The 17,770-nt window shown below is 44.9% G+C and overlaps 1 protein-coding gene across 2 annotated transcripts in view; it reads right to left on the bottom strand.

Annotated features, from left to right (window-relative positions):
* Positions 1–15,905, bottom strand: part of SLC1A1 (solute carrier family 1 member 1) — a 35,482-nt gene extending 19,577 nt beyond the window's left edge. The window contains exons 1-2 of one of the 2 annotated variants that reach the window (XM_081894362.1): positions 15,390–15,905; positions 3,125–3,265 (exon numbers count right to left, since the gene is read on the bottom strand). In XM_081894362.1, coding sequence (XP_081750488.1) covers positions 3,125–3,265; positions 15,390–15,486 — 238 coding nt within the window. In that variant the 5' untranslated portion in view covers positions 15,487–15,905. Of the gene's footprint in view, positions 1–3,124; positions 3,266–5,659; positions 5,703–15,389 lie in introns of those variants that run through there. The other variant, XM_081894363.1, reaches the window with a different exon arrangement.
* Positions 15,906–17,770: the final 1,865 nt, after the last annotated feature.

The raw sequence follows: 17,770 nt of genomic DNA, 5'->3' as shown, positions 1-17,770 counted from the left end.
CTCTATCTAACCTTTGGCTTTCTCAGTGGTCTGCCGTGCTCTGTCTGTGACCTTTGTCTCCTTCATTATACATTGTTCAAGGGGAAAATGAAGCGGTAGAAACAGGTGCCAAAATAACTTTGCACCTGCATTACCAACTCCTGCCTCATGCCCTTCACTTCACCCAACTCTACAGTTTTGTGATTCTATGATTGTTAAGTTCTGAATTTGAGGGACGCAGGTGGTGCTGTGGTCTAAACCACCGAGCCTCTTGGGCTTGCCGATCAGAAGTTCAGCGGTTCGAATCTGCACGACGGGATGAGCTCCTGATGCTCTGTCCCAGCTCCTGCCAGCCTAGCAGTTCGAAAGCATGCCAGTGCAAGTAGATAAATAGGTACAGCTGTGGCAGGAAGGTAAATGGTGTTTCCGTGCGCTCTGGCACTCGTCACAGTCCTCCGTGCACCAGTAGCGGTTTAGTCATGCTGGCCACATGACTCAGTCATGCTGGCCACATGTCTGCAGACAAACACCGGCTCCCTCAGCCTGAAAGCGAGATGAGCACCGCAACCTCATAGTCACCTTTGATTGGACTTAACCGTCCAGGGGTCCTTTTACCTTTCAGCTGTCCTAATTAGCTTCAAAAGATGAGTACTCCATTTAGCTCCAGTCTTTGTCCTGCTTGGCAAACAACGCCCTTCATCACAGTCATTTCCTTCCACTTCACGCCAGTGATCTGAACACTTTCTTCCTTTCCTTGTAAGATTTTTAATAATTCAGAATATGCAAACTTCTGCCTATTTACACATCCCTACTAAGACGACTCAGATATCTCACACTGCAAAGCCACAGCTACTTTCTTGTAGAGGTATCTAGCAGGGTGCCCTGCAGATGTGGCTGGATTGGACAACTGGAAATGGATACAATACTAGTCGGTTCCAACATCAAATTTGTAAGTAACATTATCAGATGACTATCTGTAAGAAGCGCACTTATTCATGTATACAACTCTCCAGGTAAGCAAAAATTAACATGTCAGCAATTTCCAGCTTCTTAATTTCCCCATCTGAAGCCTAAATAGTAAACCAGAAGTGTACATTACTGAGTTGTCATATTTAAAAATATTTAAAAGTATCCATTTTTTGTTGTTTTTTTAAATGAAGCATAACTTGGGATTTCTGTGAATAAAACATTTAAATCATGTTAAGTGCACCTTTATTAGGTACCTCCTACAAAAAAACAGTTTAAACACTTTTGGATGTTCATGTATAATTAATATGGCATACATTTTTGTTTTTGCTTTCTGAGCATGTAATCCGATGGTCCCTGGGAAGGAGTGTTGGGCCCATAGGATATATTGGATATCCCCTTCCAGCTTCAGAGAGTGAGATCCAGTACAGTCATACCTTGGAAATCGAATGGAATCCGTTCCGGAAGTCCATTCAATTTCCAAAACGTTCGGAAACCAAAGCTCGGCTTCTGATTGGCTGCAGGAAGCTCCTGCAGCCAATCGGAAGCCCTGTCGGATGTTCAGCTTCTAAAAATAGTTTGCAAACCGGCTTTTGTCACTTCCGGGTTCGCAGCGTTCGGGAGCCAAAACATTTGAGAACTAAGCTGTTCAAAAACCAAGGTATGACTGTATTAGGTTTCCTCTAATCTAATGCAGGCCTAATGCAGAACTTCAGCGCCATTAGGGACAAAAATGGGAACATGCCAGGGTACAGTTTGGGGTGTGTGCTTGTCATCACAAGGCACTAGCATTTAGGATATGCTGTCTTGTGCCTTAACAGGATGGTTCTTTAAGCTTACTGGATGATTTACTTTCAATTTATGCCTTCTGACTAAAGGTAAAGGGACCCCTGACCATTAGGTCCTGTTGTGGCCGACTCTGGGGTTGTGGCGCTCATCTCACTTTATTGACTGAGGGAGCCGGCGTACAGCTTCTGAATCATGTGGCCAGCATGACTAAGCCGCTTCTGGCGAACCAGAGCAGCGCACAGAAATGCCGTTTACCTTCCCGCTGGAACGGTACCTATTTATCTACTTGCGCTTTGACTTGCTTTCGTACTGCTAGGTTGGCAGGAGCAGCAACCGAGCAACGAGAGCTCACCCCATTGTGGGGATTTGAACCGCCGACCTTTTGATCGGCAAGTCCTAGGCTCTGTGGTTTAACCCACAGCGCCACCTGCATCCCGGAGCTCTAAAATGTATTCACTTCTCAAAGGTTTGTTGTTACTCTGAAACAGCACAAGACATCTGATTTCCACTTGATAGGAACAACACTCCCAGCTCTTCCTTCCAGAAGCAAAACCAGAGTTTTGCTTGGTACATACAAGGTAACAGCACTGGTGGACAGGTGTGTCTGCTTTGGAGGGTATTTTATAACTGGGGACCCATGTCTGAAAAAGGTCCTCTCTCTGACCACCCCACCTCTGGCAGGGAGTTTACGTGAAGGAGGATCTCATAAGATGATTTTAGAGGATGGGGAAATTGATAGGGGATTAGGGACTCCTCCCCTCACCCCTGGCAATTCAATTTGGGAGGTTATTAGAGCATGGTTAGGCTATCCCTGTTGAGAACTCGTTGCAGTTGGTGAAGCAGCTGCATGTAACTGGCAAAAGACAAGAGCCCTCAGGAGAAACCCTGAGCTGAGAACCTGCTCTACAGTTGTGTAAATTTCAAAGTTTGAGCTTCCCAAAACCTGTTATGGAACAATAATCTAGAAATAGGAGGTGAAGGAAATGCTTTGATATTACAGGGAACCAGGCAGAGGGCCTTCTCGGTAGTGGCACCCACCTTGTGGAACGGCCTCCTATCAGATGTCAAGGAGATAAACAACTATCTGACTTTTAGAAGACATCTGAAGGCAACTCTGTTTAGGGAAGTTTTTAATGTTTGATGTTTTATTGTGTTTTTAATATTCTGTTGGGAGCCACCCAGGGTGGTTGGGGAAACCCAGCCAGATGGGCGAGGGATAAATAATAAATAATAAATAATTATTACATTATATTCTTAAAATAGCATCAGTGTAAGACTTGAGAAATGTTACATTTGAAAGTCGTGGAAGTAAAGTTTTAAATGCTTAATGCTATTTTTTAACCAAACAGATTTTATTTACAGAAATAAGAAGATATATATTTGGTCTTACCTGTTATCATACTTGATATAATTAATGGCAATATGATTAGCTTGAGCATCCTCATCAGAACTTCTCCTGGAAAGGCGAAGTAAAATTTATCCAGATTGGAGAGATTTCCATATTCCCTAACGGCGACACCCAATCCAATGCCTAAGAAGTAACAGTGAAACACAAAACCAGATTTAGTATTTGGGGGGGGGGGAGGAGGAATGAAATCATGTTTTGAATATAATTTTAATCAGCATAAAACAAATTATGACAGTGCTGGAAATGTTTGTTCTTCACAAGTACAGTGGTACCTCGGGTTATAAACGCTTTGGGTTACAAACACTTCGGGTTACTAACTCCGCTAACCCAGAAATAATACCTCGGGTTAAGAACTTTGCCCCAGGATGAGACCGGAAATCGTGTGGTGGTGGCGCAGCGGCAGCAGGAGGCCCCATTAACTAAAGTGGTACCTCAGGTTAAGAATGGTTTCGGGTTAAGAATGGACCTCCGGAACGAATTAAGTACTTAACCCGAGGTACCAATGTATGTTATTCAAAGATGGCAGAAGGTTCCTTTAGGTGTACGGACCTGTGAGGCAACTCAACGATGGAAGCATTCTTCCTGTTGTTGTTCTCACTGGCTCATGCCTCACCTTGGAGCATGCTCAAAAGTTACACCTAGCCACCAATCTCATGGTTTTAAACCACCAGCATCTCCTGAAGCTGCCCCATTGTTCCAACCCATCAAATATGTTTTCTGTGTGTGTCTATGCAACATAAAGTTTTGAAACTGAGCGGTCTGCTTATATACACAAAAATATAAAGAAAAGGAAATGAGTTGGGCTTCAGTTCTCTATGCTTTTGTTCTGGAGAGACATTTTCTCAAGAATGTTTCAGCCCAAACGTGAAGCTTTCAGATGAAGCCATCTGTCATCTGCCTTGGATAAAGAAAGACACATTCTTTCTTTCAGCGCTCTTTCCTCATTGACATGCTAAATTTATTTTGTTTTAATGAAGTACGTTGTGCTACGTTATAAAAAGGAAGCAACACAAAGCATCTCAGTGGTTTAAGGAAGCGGTCTAGCATGCGGTGACATTCTGTGTGATTTATCTTGCTCAGTATCACAGCAGGAATAAACTGAATCCTCTCCTTACATTCCCAGACTATCATACTTTACTCAGAATGTCTGGTCTGCACATAGTAAATTTCAAATTATTATTATTGTATTTGTATATATAGCTAAAGGAAACAAATGTATATGAATACATGTTGTATGGTAGTTTCATAACAAACCTTTTGGAATAGCTGGCCATATGTTAACCAGGTTTTCTACGTACAAATTCATTCCTAAAGTTGAGTCACCCTATTTTATAAGCACTTGCAGTCAGTCCAGGGAAAGGAAAGCAATGTCAAAAATATAACTGAAAACACTTAATGATATGTTGAGTGAAAATAACTTTCACACAAGGAGTTTCTTTTATTATTCTAGAGTGGATTTTGTTTTCTGATTACTGCTCTTAGCATAGTTATAGGCACATTATCTCACACATGGCATAGCATGGTAGTTTTCAAACATGCTACCTTGTTGAAAACACTTTTAACCAAATTATTTACATTGCTCAGTTTCATTTGTGGTACACAGTTTGTTCTAGTCTTTAGGATTTTTAAAAACTGAAAATCATTGTTTTTTAATGGTTTTTATGTAAACTTCTTAGAACTTTTTATTATATTTGGTTTTGTGGAGTATAGACCTAATCTCTTGGGAGTATAAGCTTTGTTTAATTGGAGAATGTGATGTGCAGCAAATGCAAAGCTCTCCTGTAGCTGGAGGAGGAGGAGGAGGAGGAGGAGGAGGAGGAAGAAGAAGAAGAAGAAGAGGAGGAGGAGGAGGAGGAGGAGGAGGAGGAGGAGGAGTTTGGATTTGATATCCTGCTTTATCACTACCCGAAGGAGTCAAAGTGGCTAACATTCTCCTTTCCCTTCCTCCTCCACAACAAACACTCTGTGAGGTGAGTGGGGCTGAGAGACATCAGAGAAGTGTGACTGGCCCAAGGTCACCCAGCAGCTGCATGTGGAGGAGCAGGGAAGCGAACCCAGTTCACCAGATTTCGAGTCTACCGTTCTTAACCACTACACCACACTGGAGAGGGGATATTTAAGCTCCTTTAAATCTGTAGTGAAGACACCCCAGGCAGGGGTGGAGGAAGGGGTGGGTGGTGGGTGCGGACCGCCCTGGGTGTCACCACTGAGGGGGGTGACAAAATGCTGGGCGGCACTCACTGCGGGGCCTGCAACGCGCCCGAGCCACACGTCTCTTCTGGGAGTGACGCAGTAACTTGTGCGGCGCAGGCTCCATGCTGCCCAAATGGTCCGCCTGCTGCCTCCCTCCCAGCTGTAGGGCGGCTGAGTGGGAGGAGGCAGGCAGACTCCGGAGGCCCCACGGTGCACTCGCCCCTATGGGAGGCTCGCCCAGCACCTGGGTGCACCGCCCCAGGAGCCCAAGAGGCTTCCTCCACCGCTGACCCCAGGGAATACAGCTGCCGGTAAACAACTGACCCGTTAGCCCAGAAGTCGCAATAACTGTCAGCATTTTCATTCTCTCCCGTTACTGGACGTGTGATTATTACATCACATGTCTGTGTTTACATTCCGTGCTTGGAAAGTGAGGGAAATGGAAGCCAGTTCTATCTCTTCCATTGGATTGTATTTTTGTACTTTCTCTCTCTCTCTTGGAGAAGATGTGAGAGGACACCATGGTTGCTTTGTCTTGTAAAGGTAAAGGGACCCCTGACCATTAGGTCCAGTTGTGACCGACTCTAGGGTTGCGGCGCTCATCTCACTTTATTGGCCAAGGGAGCCTGCATACAGCTTTTGGGTCATGTGGCCAGCATGACTAAGCCGCTTATTGCGAACCAGAGCAGCACACAGAAATGCCGTTTACCTTTCCGCCGGAGTGGTACCTATTTATCTACTTGCACTTTAACGTGCTTTCGAACTGCTAGGTTGGCAGGAGCAGGGACTGAGCAACGGGAACTCACCCCGTCACGGGGATTTGAACCGCCAACCTTCTGATCGGCAAGTCCTAGGCTCTGTAGTTTAACCCACAGCGCCACTTGCGTCCCTGCTTTGTTCTGTATATATCGCTTAATAAATTACTTAGATGTCACACCTCATAGCCTGAGCTTCCAGCTTTACTCTGCTGTTTGAGTGAGCATATATCTTTGGATACGTGTCGCTGCTGCGCACTAGGACTGCAGAGTTATGAGCGTCACGGGTTGCGCTCCAGAGGAAGATGCCCAGAGAGGTCTGTCTCAGTGAGGGGCTGTGTGATGCCCCCCCATGTGTTCCGACAATGGTTATGGGCCCAGAGATCCAGAGATGGCTGTGTGCATATCGGAGGACTGTCTCATTGACTGATGAGGTACGTGGCTCTGAGTTCAGCGAGCGCTAATTGCTGGGAGTCATGGCAAGCCGCTTGCAAGATTTATTGCTGCTTTGGAATTTCCTGGCTCCTTGTGGTAGGTTGGAAGGCTGGTGAATGAAACTTACATTGGAGAGATTCCCCCCCCCCACCGTTTTATTATTCAAATTTATCATCATTATCATCATCATCACTGCCTGCAGCATACTATAGTCAAAAGTGACTCTCTTTTGATGGTTGATGGTAATGGTTGATGATATTACCCACTATTAATATCATCAACCATTTAAAATGTTCTGGGCATTGCACAGCATATGAAATTATTAGGACTTTACTATGGAATCCCATGATTTCTGTCCCTGTATCTGTAAATATGTCTCTAAAGCAAAGCAGTCCTTCTGTGCTTTACACCCCAGTCATCTCTGTTTTTCAGCACACTGACACCATGTGCCTGTGATTCTTGAGCTGGAGGCGGCTTCCCTGTGGTGTGTTTTCTCTGTCAAAATGGTTCTTATGGCGACCATCAGATTTATAAATGTATGGAGGGAGCCCATCTGGGAATTCTGGCGTTAAGGGCTTCCTGTTCTGGCAAATTACTGCCTTTGGCCAGTAATGAATATATATTACCCATAGATGCACAAATAAAATTAGAGCTCAGTTTGTTTGTGAATTAAATCCTCACAATTCCGGATGGGAATTTGTTTTTTTTAATCTAAAACCTTTCTATACCAGATTCTTTTCAAAAAATAAATAAACCCTGCACTTGCACCACTGATCTGTTTTCAAATGCCATTGCAGCCATTGGGGGGGGGGGCTTTTTCTATATTAGCAGTTCATAGCAAAACTAATGCGCAGCTGTCAAGACATCTTACAAAGAAGCACTGGAGTTTCAGGGATGTTGCATCTTCCAAGTACCACTGTAGGGCTGTTGCTATTCAGAATACTCTGTGGAGTGTGGTTGCTCAAATGATATAAAAACTCACTGGATAATGCCTGTTGAAAGGTTCATACATGCCTCCACAAATGTGTAAGGGCAGTGCTGGATTTATGTATAAGCTAAACAAGCTATAACTTAGGGCTCCACTCTCTTGGGCCCCCCAAAAAACTTAAAGGAAAAAACCCTGGATGTACATTTCCAAAATATAAGATAAAAAACAAATAAAATAAAACCTACATACAGCAAGAGTGTTTTGTGTTGTGTAGGCTCCTATGACGTAAGCAATGGGCCCTACCTGCTAGCCCGCTCCCTAAAATATCACCGGTTTGCTCATTTCTATAGATAGCGTGCCTACATTCTGCATGGACTTTGCATTCTGCATGGAGTTTTCAACAATTACTTTGATAAAGTACATATTTTGTTATGTGCAAATGGCTTTAGATACATTAGGCCCATAATTTACCATATAGCATATATTCAACACAAAAAACAGTGACAATTTGCTGTAGACAAAGGACGGCTGGACATATAAAGGGTCCCATTACCTTCAGTAGCTTAAAGGTAAAGGGACCCCTGGCAGTTAAGTCCAGTCGCGGATGACTCTGGGGTTGCAGCGCTCATCTCACTTTACTGGCCGAGGGAGCTGGTGTTTGTCCGCATGACCACGCGGCTTCTGGTGAACCAGAGCAGCGCACTAAAATGCCGTTTACCTTCCCACTGGAGTGGTACCTATTTATCTACTTGCACTTTGACGTGTTTTTGAACTGCTAGGTGGGCAGGAGAAGGGACTGAACAATGGGAGCTCACCCCGTCATGGGGATTTGAACTGCCAACCTAAATGCAAGTTAGGTAGGTTCCACTTTAATTGCAAACTGAATTGAATTCCTTCCCTACCTCTACTTATGACTCTACCACTGATGAGTGTGGTAGTTCTTACAACACCTGCACCAGGTCATGAACATAATGCAATTGCTCAGTCTGCAAAGAGAGGGCTCACATGGAAATAGAATTTGCAATGGAGTTGCAATTTCTTGGTTTCAACCAATGTGAAATCTTCACATTAACGCCGTACTTAATGTCAAGACTAGGCATAGGCAAACTCGGCCCCCCAGATGTTTTGGGACTACAACTCCCATCATCCCTAGCCAATAGGACCAGTGGTCAGGGTGATAGGAATTGTAGTCCCAAACCATCTGGAGGGCTGAGTCAAGACTAATGGAAGTTTGGATTTCCCAGAGCAGATGTTTACTTCCTTTCTTCCATTCCACTGACCAACACTGCTAGCTTGGTGTAGACAAAAGTTAAGCTTTGCCCCTGACTCTTAATGGGGAAACATTCTGTCAAGTCAAAGAAGAAGCTGAATTATAGTTATACGGTTCACAGTAGTTCAGGCTTCCTCAACCTTGGCCCTCCAGATGTTTTGAGACCACAGTTCCCATCATCCCTGACCACTGGTCCTGCTAGCTAGGGATCATAAGAGTTGTAGGCCAAAAACATCTGGAGGTCTGAGGTTGAGGAAGCCTGCAGTAGATGATGTATATTAGTTGTATACAGTTCCGCTACTCCACTACTGCTTACTCAAAGCTTGGTTGCAAAAGTTTTGAAAGCTTCCACAGAAGCACTCTTTTCTTTTGCTTTTTTTACTTAATAATTTAATTATTTTTAAGAACCTCAAGCAAATTAAGTCCCCAAACATCAAATAGCGTTTGATTGAACTAAGGAAGGATGGAATTGTATTTTGTAATTTACCTTGAAAAAAGTGTGATTACACTTTCAGCTATGAAAAGGTTTCTAATTGAAATGTTGTTGTCATCTATTTCCCCCCATCCCCCCCCAAAAAAAATTAAAATTGCACACAAGGGCATGTCCTTGTACCAAAAAAGCAATTTAACTGGTTTCTTTGAAGTATGACACGCTTTATCATCCCAAATACCAAAAATACACTAAGCATAGCAGTTATCCTTAACAATGTTCCGAAGTACTGAAGTATAGCAGTACATATTGAACTTAATATAATGCTATATGGAAAAGCTATTTTCATACCCAGACTATTCTTCATTAACCCATACCCACAATTTTGGCCTTTAATTGCCCAATTCTTTGCTAAATTGAGACAATTTTATGATGACCATACATTTCAATTCTAATAGATCTTCTTGCTTTCTTCAAAAAATCTATTAGAATTCAAATGTATGGACATAAAATTGTTTATATACATTAAAATTTGATGCTATGAGTTTCTGGAAAATTTACCAACATGTTTTTTTTAAATAATGTTATCTTTTCACAACCATTACTTATCTAAAGTAGATTTCTTTAGGAAAGCATAAAACTAAAATGACTTCCATGTGAAATATATAGCTGCTTTAGAAACAAAATAACTTACAGTGAAGAAACAACAAATTTGCTAGTAGATTCTGTTTGTATGTATTATTTTAAATCAGTGGAGAAGGATTAAAATCTCTAAATTTCTCCCTGCAGGAAAGCAGTGGGGGAGATCAAAATATGAGCATTGCATGTGTGAATTTGCCTTCTGGATCAAATCCTGAATGTACAAAACTCAGAAAAGTAACTGAACTGTAGCCAAGATCCAAATAATTATGAAACTCATCCCAACATCCCAAGGTGTACCCCCACATGCAAAAACAGCAACCTCCAAGGTCACCTGATAAGATTCTGAAGGAGTATGTCCTATGGCACAGGGATGAGTTGTTCAAAGGAAAATGAATAAGAATTTACAAAGGATGTATTCAAACCCCTCGTGCTCAGCAGTGGCGTAGCGTGGGGGTGCAGGGGGGGCCGGGCGCAACATCTGGGGGGGGGTGAGCTCGCACTCGAGTGCTAAAATCCACGGGTTAGGGGGTGCAAATTACTTGCCTTGCCCCGGGTGCTGACAACCCACGCTACGCCACTGGTGCTCAGAGCTATGTATGCAGAGTCCAATGGATGACTTGCTTTGTCAAATGATATAAAAATTATTCCAGAGACACTCCTCTCCCCCCCAAAAGAGTAAAGGACCCCTGGACGATTAAGTCCAGTCAAATTCTCCCCACAACAGGTGTCCTGAAGTCAGTGCTGGATTTATGTATAAGCTAAACAAGCTATAGTTTAGGGCTCTACACTCTTGGGGGCCCCCAAAAAAATTAAAGGAAGAAAACCCTGGATGTACATTTCCAAAATATAAGATTAAAAACAAATAAAATAAAATCTACATACAGCAACAGTGGCTTGTGTTGTGTAGGCTCCTATGATGTAAATAATGGGCGCCGCCTGCTAGCCTGCTCCCTAAAATATCACTTCTTCTTAATTGTATTTCAGTTCAACAATTACTTTGAGTAAATACATATTTTGTTACGTGCAAATGGCTTTATTAGGCCCATAAATTACCATATAGCATATATTCAACACATTTGGTGTAAACCACAGAGCCTAGGACTTGCTGATCAGAAGGTCGGCGGTTCAAATCCCCACGACGGGGTGAGCTCCTGTTGCTCGGTCCCTGCTCCTGCCAATGTAGCAGTTCGAAAGCATGTCAAAGTGCAAGGAGATAAACAGGTACCACTCTGGCAGGGAGGTAAATGGCGTTTCTGTGCACTGCTCTGGTTTGCCAGAAGCAGCTTAGTCATGCTGGCCACATGACCAGGAAAAACTGCCTGCGAACAAACGCCGGCTCCCTCAGCCAGTAAAGCGAGATGAGCACCGCAACCCCTGAGTCGTTCGTGACTGGACTTAACTGTCAGGGGTCCTTTACCTTTACCTTTTAAATATGTATACACAGTCCAGATGCATGCTCCTTTGCCTTTTTAGATCAGTTCTGAGAATACACGAAACTAGAGCCTAGACACATTCAAAAGTAGTTCCATATTTCTAAGCAAGGGTACACTGAACTGTAAGGCCCATCTTTTGCTATTTCTGATGGTTAAAGGAGCAATTCTAACTATGGGAAGCCAGCTTAATGGCCCTGTCTTAATTTAAGTCAGCCTAAGGTAAGCCAGGAGGGATGTGGGTGGCACTGTGGGTTAAACCACAGAGCCTAGGACCTGCCGATCAGAAGGTCAGCAGTTCGAATCCCCACGACGGGGTGAACTCCCGTTGCTCGGTCCCTGCTCCTGCCAACCTAGCAGTTCGAAAGCACGTCAAAGTGCAAGTAGATAAATAGGTACCGCTCCGGCGGGAAGGTAAACGGCGTTTCCGTGCGCTGCTCTGGTTCGCCAGAAGCGGCTTAGTTATGCTGGCCACATGACCCGGAAGCTGTACGCCGGCTCCCTCGGCCAATAAAGCAAGATGAGAGCTGCAACCCCAGAGTCGGCCACAACTGGACCTAATGGTCAGGGGTCCCTTTACCTTTAAGGTAAGCCAGATCCATACCCCATTTGGGAGCAAGGCTACTGCCAACCGAAAGAGCCCAACCCTGTTTTGAGGGAAGCCTTAAAATACAGTGGTACCTTGGGTTACATACGCTTCAGGTTACAGACTCCACTAACCCAGAAATAGTACCTCGGGTTAAGAACTTTGCTTCAGGATGAGAACAGAAATTGTGCTCCGGGGGTGAGGTGGCAGCAGGAGGCCCCATTAATTAAAGTGGTACCTCAGGTTATGAACAGTTTCATGTTAAGAACGGACCTCCAGAACCAATTAAGTACTTAACCCGAGGTACCACTGTAATAGCCTTAAAAAAGCCGTAAATTAAGAGTGTGACTTACAACACCCCTTTTTTTGCTGGCATAAGTTCTGCTGGGCTGCTAGGCCACATGATTGAGATGAACAGAGTTAGGGTCCCTATGAAGTCTCTTCCCTGCCTGTCCCTGTCCCCAACATGCTTTCCTGGGGACTTAACACCAGCCTTGATCCAGTCAGCTTTGGGTCGGCTGGCTGAGCGCCGTCTGAGCCAAGAGGAGCATTTTGCACCAGTGCATCTCCAGCTAAGCTAGGGTTGGGGGACTTAAACCACTGCAGCCTCAGCTGACTGAGCCAGAGATCTACTGCAGCCTAACTCACTGGTGGATCTTGGTTTAAGGTTGGACCCTAAATCCCCAATCAGACCAGGACATAGGAGACCAGGGTTCAAATCCTCAGTCAGCCATGAATCTCCCTGAATGACCTTAGGCCAGTTGCCCTCTCTCAGCCTAACCTACGACACACGGTTGCTGTGAGGATGAAATGTAACCCACTGAACTATTTGGAGGAAATAAATGTGGGATATGGAAGTGAGAGCTGGACCATAAAGAAGGCTGATCGCCGAATAATTATTGCTTTTGAATTATGGTGCTGCGGAGGAGACTCTTGAGAGTTCCATAGACTGCAAGAAGATCAAATCTACCCATTCTGAAGGAAATCAGCCCTGAGTGCTCACTGGAAGGACAGATCGTGAAGCTGAGGCTCCAAGACTTTGGCCACCTCATGAGAAGAGATGACTCCCGGGAAAAGACCCCGATGTTGGGAAAGATGGAGGGTACAAGGAGAAGGGGACGACAGAGGACGAGATGGTTGGGCAGTGTTCTCAAAGCTACCAACATGAGTTTGACCAAACTGCAGGAGGCAGTGGAAGACAGGAGTGCCTGGCGTACTCTGGTCCATGCGGTCACAAAGAGTCGGACGCAACTAAACAACTAAACAACAAGAAATGTGGATATAATTGTAACACTAAAGTAAACAAACTTACTTCAAAAGGAATTTATATGCTCGCAATATTTATATTGATTTAATTTCTTCAAGAAAAATAGCACTGCTGTTTGTCTTTTTATGGCACCATGACTTACTTGCGGAATACTGAGGGCTATAATTTAGTCTTTGGGAAACCAGTATTGAGAGAAATGGAGAGGGAAGAGGCATATTTGTCTCTAGTATTAATTTGCCGACATCATTATGAAATACACTGAACGGATGGCATTTAACAAATTAATATTGCATGAGAATGATGCTGGTTGGATAAGCGTGATTTAAACTACTAACAGCCAGAGTAATACCAATAACTGAATGCAGGCAAGTAAATGAGATTACTGAAATGAATTATTTAACAAATCCTGGCTGGATCACCAAGGGTGCTTTATATTTTTTGACAGCGAGGCAATTCGCGCTGGAGTGAGAGCATACAGCTTATATACTAAAATACTTGTCTGTTTCTAGTTTTAAAAAAATACACAGAAATAACTTCACGTACTAGAAGTGTCTTGGGAGATTTAAGAAAGAGAATGGGGATCATTCTTCCTGGAAGGAAGGGAAACTGAGGCTGCAGTGCTTTTCGCATTTATTTGGGAGTGCGTTCCATTTAACACTGCTTTGAGGGGTTTTTTCTACACCCAAGCAGTATTTAACTTTAATCAATCAAACAAACAAACAAACAAATAAATACAGAGCCACCTACATCTGAGTACACGTGGTTAGGCTCTCCTGCAATCCTAAACCTACTAGACAAGTAGCAAGTTCCTTTGAACTCAGCAGGGTTTATTTGCAAGTAAATATAATGTAAATGAGGCTACACAGCTCCTATGCGGCATTCACAGAATGGTCATCTTTCCCTTACTTCAGTTATGATCCTAATAAGCTTTACTTGGAAGTAAACATTTCTGAAATGAGCCTCCTTTCCAAGATTACTAGGATCATGCGGGGCCAGGTACTAGTATAGGGCAAGTCAATGATTGCTGAGATGAAGAACGATTTAATGATCTGCAATGGGGCTAGACCTGGGCAATCAGCTCTCCTTAAGGTTTCCTCTTTTCTTAAAATACTTGCCAAGTCTGGTTGAACTTAGTGGGACTTACACCTGAATAAACGAATTTTGACTCAGGAGCCACAGTGTTTTGATTTTATAATCATTCTATAGAGGCTCAACGAATGCCAGATCAGCTCTTAAACATTAGTACCATTTCATCACAGTGGCAAAGATTTGCTCACTGCCAGCTCTTTCCTTTATTGCAACAGGGCTGAGGAAACCTCCATCCACCCCACAAAGAACAAATCTGTTTCCAGGGAGATATCCATTCTTTTGGAAAGGGCTCTCCTCGAGGAAAACACCTATCCACCTTCATCATGTGATATTCGAGGGGTGTGTGTGTGTGTGTGTGTGTGTACTAGGTATTATTAAGCTCAGCTGGGGGGTTGGCAAAGAGCTTAGAAGAGATAGACTGCAATCCTGCCCAAATGATAGCAGGGGTCCTTTATAAGTCCCGGAACCAGTCCCAGCTGGGTTACCTTTCTAGGATGCTCATAATACAACGCTACAATTCTCCCATGGTGGCTGAACATTTGTTTAGCATCTCTCTCTCTCTCTCTCTCTCTCTCTCTCTCTCTCTCTCTCTCTCTCTCTCTCTCTCTCTCTCTCTGTGTGTGTAGAGCCGTAGCTATGGGGGGGGGGTAGCCAGGTTTTTTTTTTTTTGCCCTGTGTGAAGCCTCCAGAGGGAAACCATTGATGCTCCCAACCTGTGTGTACGCAAATGCGCATGGGGGGGGGGGGTGCCAAGCTGGTCTTTGACCAGGCTGAAATAATGCCTTGTTTCGCCCCTGGTGTGTGTGTGTATCGTCTATCATCTATCTATCTATCTATCTATCTATCTATCTATCTATCTATCTATCTATCTATCTATCATCTATCTAATCTTCTTTGTTCCTATATATACACGTCTCTCTGTGTGTATTCACATATAAATCTTCAATGTTAAGCAAATGGAACTATTTCTTGCCATTTTCTATTTTCCTGCTTACAACCCCACCTTAAGGAAGACTACTGCACACGGCTGGAAGGAGGCAAACTTGACCCAGAGCAGCCGCCAAGGATTCCCTCCAAAGGGAAGGGTTGCCTTTCCCCCCCGAATGATGAAAGAGGTTTCCACGCGCCCCCGCGACGCTCCAGCTTCCTTCGCCTGCCTGTCTCCCTCCCTCCCTCCCTCCTTCCTTCCTTCCCCCTCTTCTTCCCTTGCCCGCCAACTCACCCAGCACCACGGCGAGGATGGTGGCCAGGAGGAGCCAGTTGTTCTTCAGGAAGCGCCTGCAGTTGAAGCCCCTTTTCCGGGCGAGCTCCTTCGCCATGGTGGCTCGTGGTGATGGTGGTGGGAGAAAAGACGCACGGGAAGGAGATGGAGGCCGGAGGGATGCGCGCCGCGAGAGACGAGAGACGAGAGACACGCGCGCAAGAGACGGAGGCAGAGAGAGCAGCCGGCAGCTCTTTCCCTCAACGGCAGAACTGCTCTCGTTCGCTCGCGTTCGGCCGGCTGCTGGTTTGGCTGGAACGCGCGCGCGTATGGATAGAGAGAGGACGGGGACCGTGCGCCTTCGTCACGCTGCGGGGTCTCTCGCGTCTCCTCCTCCTCCTCCTCTCGCCGCCGCTGTTGGTGCTGGTGCTGCTACTGGCGGAGTCTGCCTGGCTCTGCGGCTCCGAGATAGCCAGGCGGAGAGGAGGAGGAGAAGGAGGAGGAGGAGGAGGAGAGGTGTGGTGGTGGCGGTGCCTCTGCGCGTGTGTGGCTGGAGAGCAGGGCGCGCTCTGTCTCTGTCAGGCGCCTCCAAAACACTTGGCACAGGACGCTGCGCGCACGGAGCCCTCTCTCTCTCTCTCTCTGAGTCACTTTGCATAACCACACGGCCCTGGGGGGGGGGAAGGGGGCACCTTAGGGTGCCCTCCCTCAGGGAGCGGCGCTTGCGCTTCCTCCTCGTGCCCACAGGTGCCAGCTTCCTGCGCTCCCCGGGGTGCCCGAGCAGCACCCACAAAAATGCTCCATGAAAGGGGCGCCGGGTACAGGGTGGCGGGGCCAAGCAGACCCTCCTGCCCACAGGGCTGTGGCTCAAGAGCCGGGGGCTCGGGGTGGGGTGGGGGCTTCAGCGCCCTTTCGTGAGACGCTCGGACCACCCGCCTGGGGCGCGGAAAGGCGCGGCTGCTGCTCTGCGCTAAGCGCGCTTCGAAGATAGAGATGTGGATATACAGTAAATCTAAAAAAATCCAAACAACTCATTTCACACCTATTAACAGCGGCGAGAGCAACTGTGGCAAGATTCTGAAGGACGTTTATATTTAGGCAAATTACTGGTATTCAAAAAGTCTGGCCCTTCTAGAATTGCTCTTGTGGAAAATGTTTCCCACAAGTTGAAAGTACAGTGGTACCTCGGGTTACAGACGCTTCAGGTTACCTATGCTTCAGGTTACACACTCCGCTAACCGAGAAATATTACCTCGGGTTAAGAACTTTGCTTCAGGATGAGAACAGGAATCGCGTGGCAGCAGCGGGAGGCCACATTAGCTAAAATGGTGCTTCAGGTTAAGAACAGTTTCAGGTTAAGTACGGACCTCCGGAACGAATTAAGTACTTAACCCGAGGTACCACTGTAGCCAGGGGGCATACTGCAAGAGACTGTGGCATGATTCTATGTTATTTACAAATGATGAAGCCCTGGCCGTATGGTCCCTCTTGTTTATTCCAAGTTCTGGATTTTGTGAAAGTGTACAACTGCTAACTTATTTTCAAAGCTAAGGAGGGTCTGGTGGGGTTTAAAATTGGATGGGGACTGGTCTGGTGGGGTTTAAAATTGGATGGGAACCCTACATTGCGGATGACTCTTGGGTCCCTTTCACCTCTACAATTCAAGGATTCTGAGTCTATGTTTAGGCAGACCTATGTTCTTTATATTTCTGCTGAATTACTAGTAATTTTGGAGCAAGGGAAACGATGGTGTTAACTCTTCATTCCTTCCTTCATTTTTTATTCTTTCTTTTTTCATTTTGCAAATCTGTATGAGAATTCCTAAGATTAAGGAAGTGCCGACTTGCATGGAAAATATTGTTTGTCTTCTCTTGCTGGATTTTATGTTATATATGATTCGGTTCTTTTTGTTACTTTTGTTTCTATGCAAAAATTCCCTCTCTTGTTATGATTTACAAATTTCAATTTTAAAAAGGCGAATGAGCCAAGCTCTTGCAGCAGTGTACAAAATGTTTACCTGCTTCGTATCACATCCCCCTCGCTGCAGAAACAAGGAAGAAAACAGAAAAACAAATGAAGAAAAATAACAGCATACACCTTTCCAACTTGTGAAACAAATAATTTGGCGGTGAACAAAGACGCAGATGGATAAACATTATGTTTGTGTAATTAGAGACTAATGATTTCATTTCTTTTCTAATCAACCTTTCAATTGGCACCAGGTCCACAAGTTGTCATATCAATTCCATCAGGCATGGTTTCTCCCAAAGCACCCTGGGAACTGTAGTTTGTTATGGGTGCTGAGAATTGTGAGAAGACCCTCTATTGTCCACACAGAACTACGGTTCCCAGAGTTCCCAGGGAGGACTGATTGATTCTTAAAACATGCTGGAAATTCTAGA

This window comes from Podarcis melisellensis (assembly GCF_964234715.1).
Source record: "Podarcis melisellensis genome assembly, chromosome: 17".
NCBI lineage: Eukaryota > Metazoa > Chordata > Lepidosauria > Squamata > Lacertidae > Podarcis > Podarcis melisellensis.
Note: the sequence above shows the minus strand (reverse complement) of the source record. Positions and strands in the feature narration are given on the sequence as shown.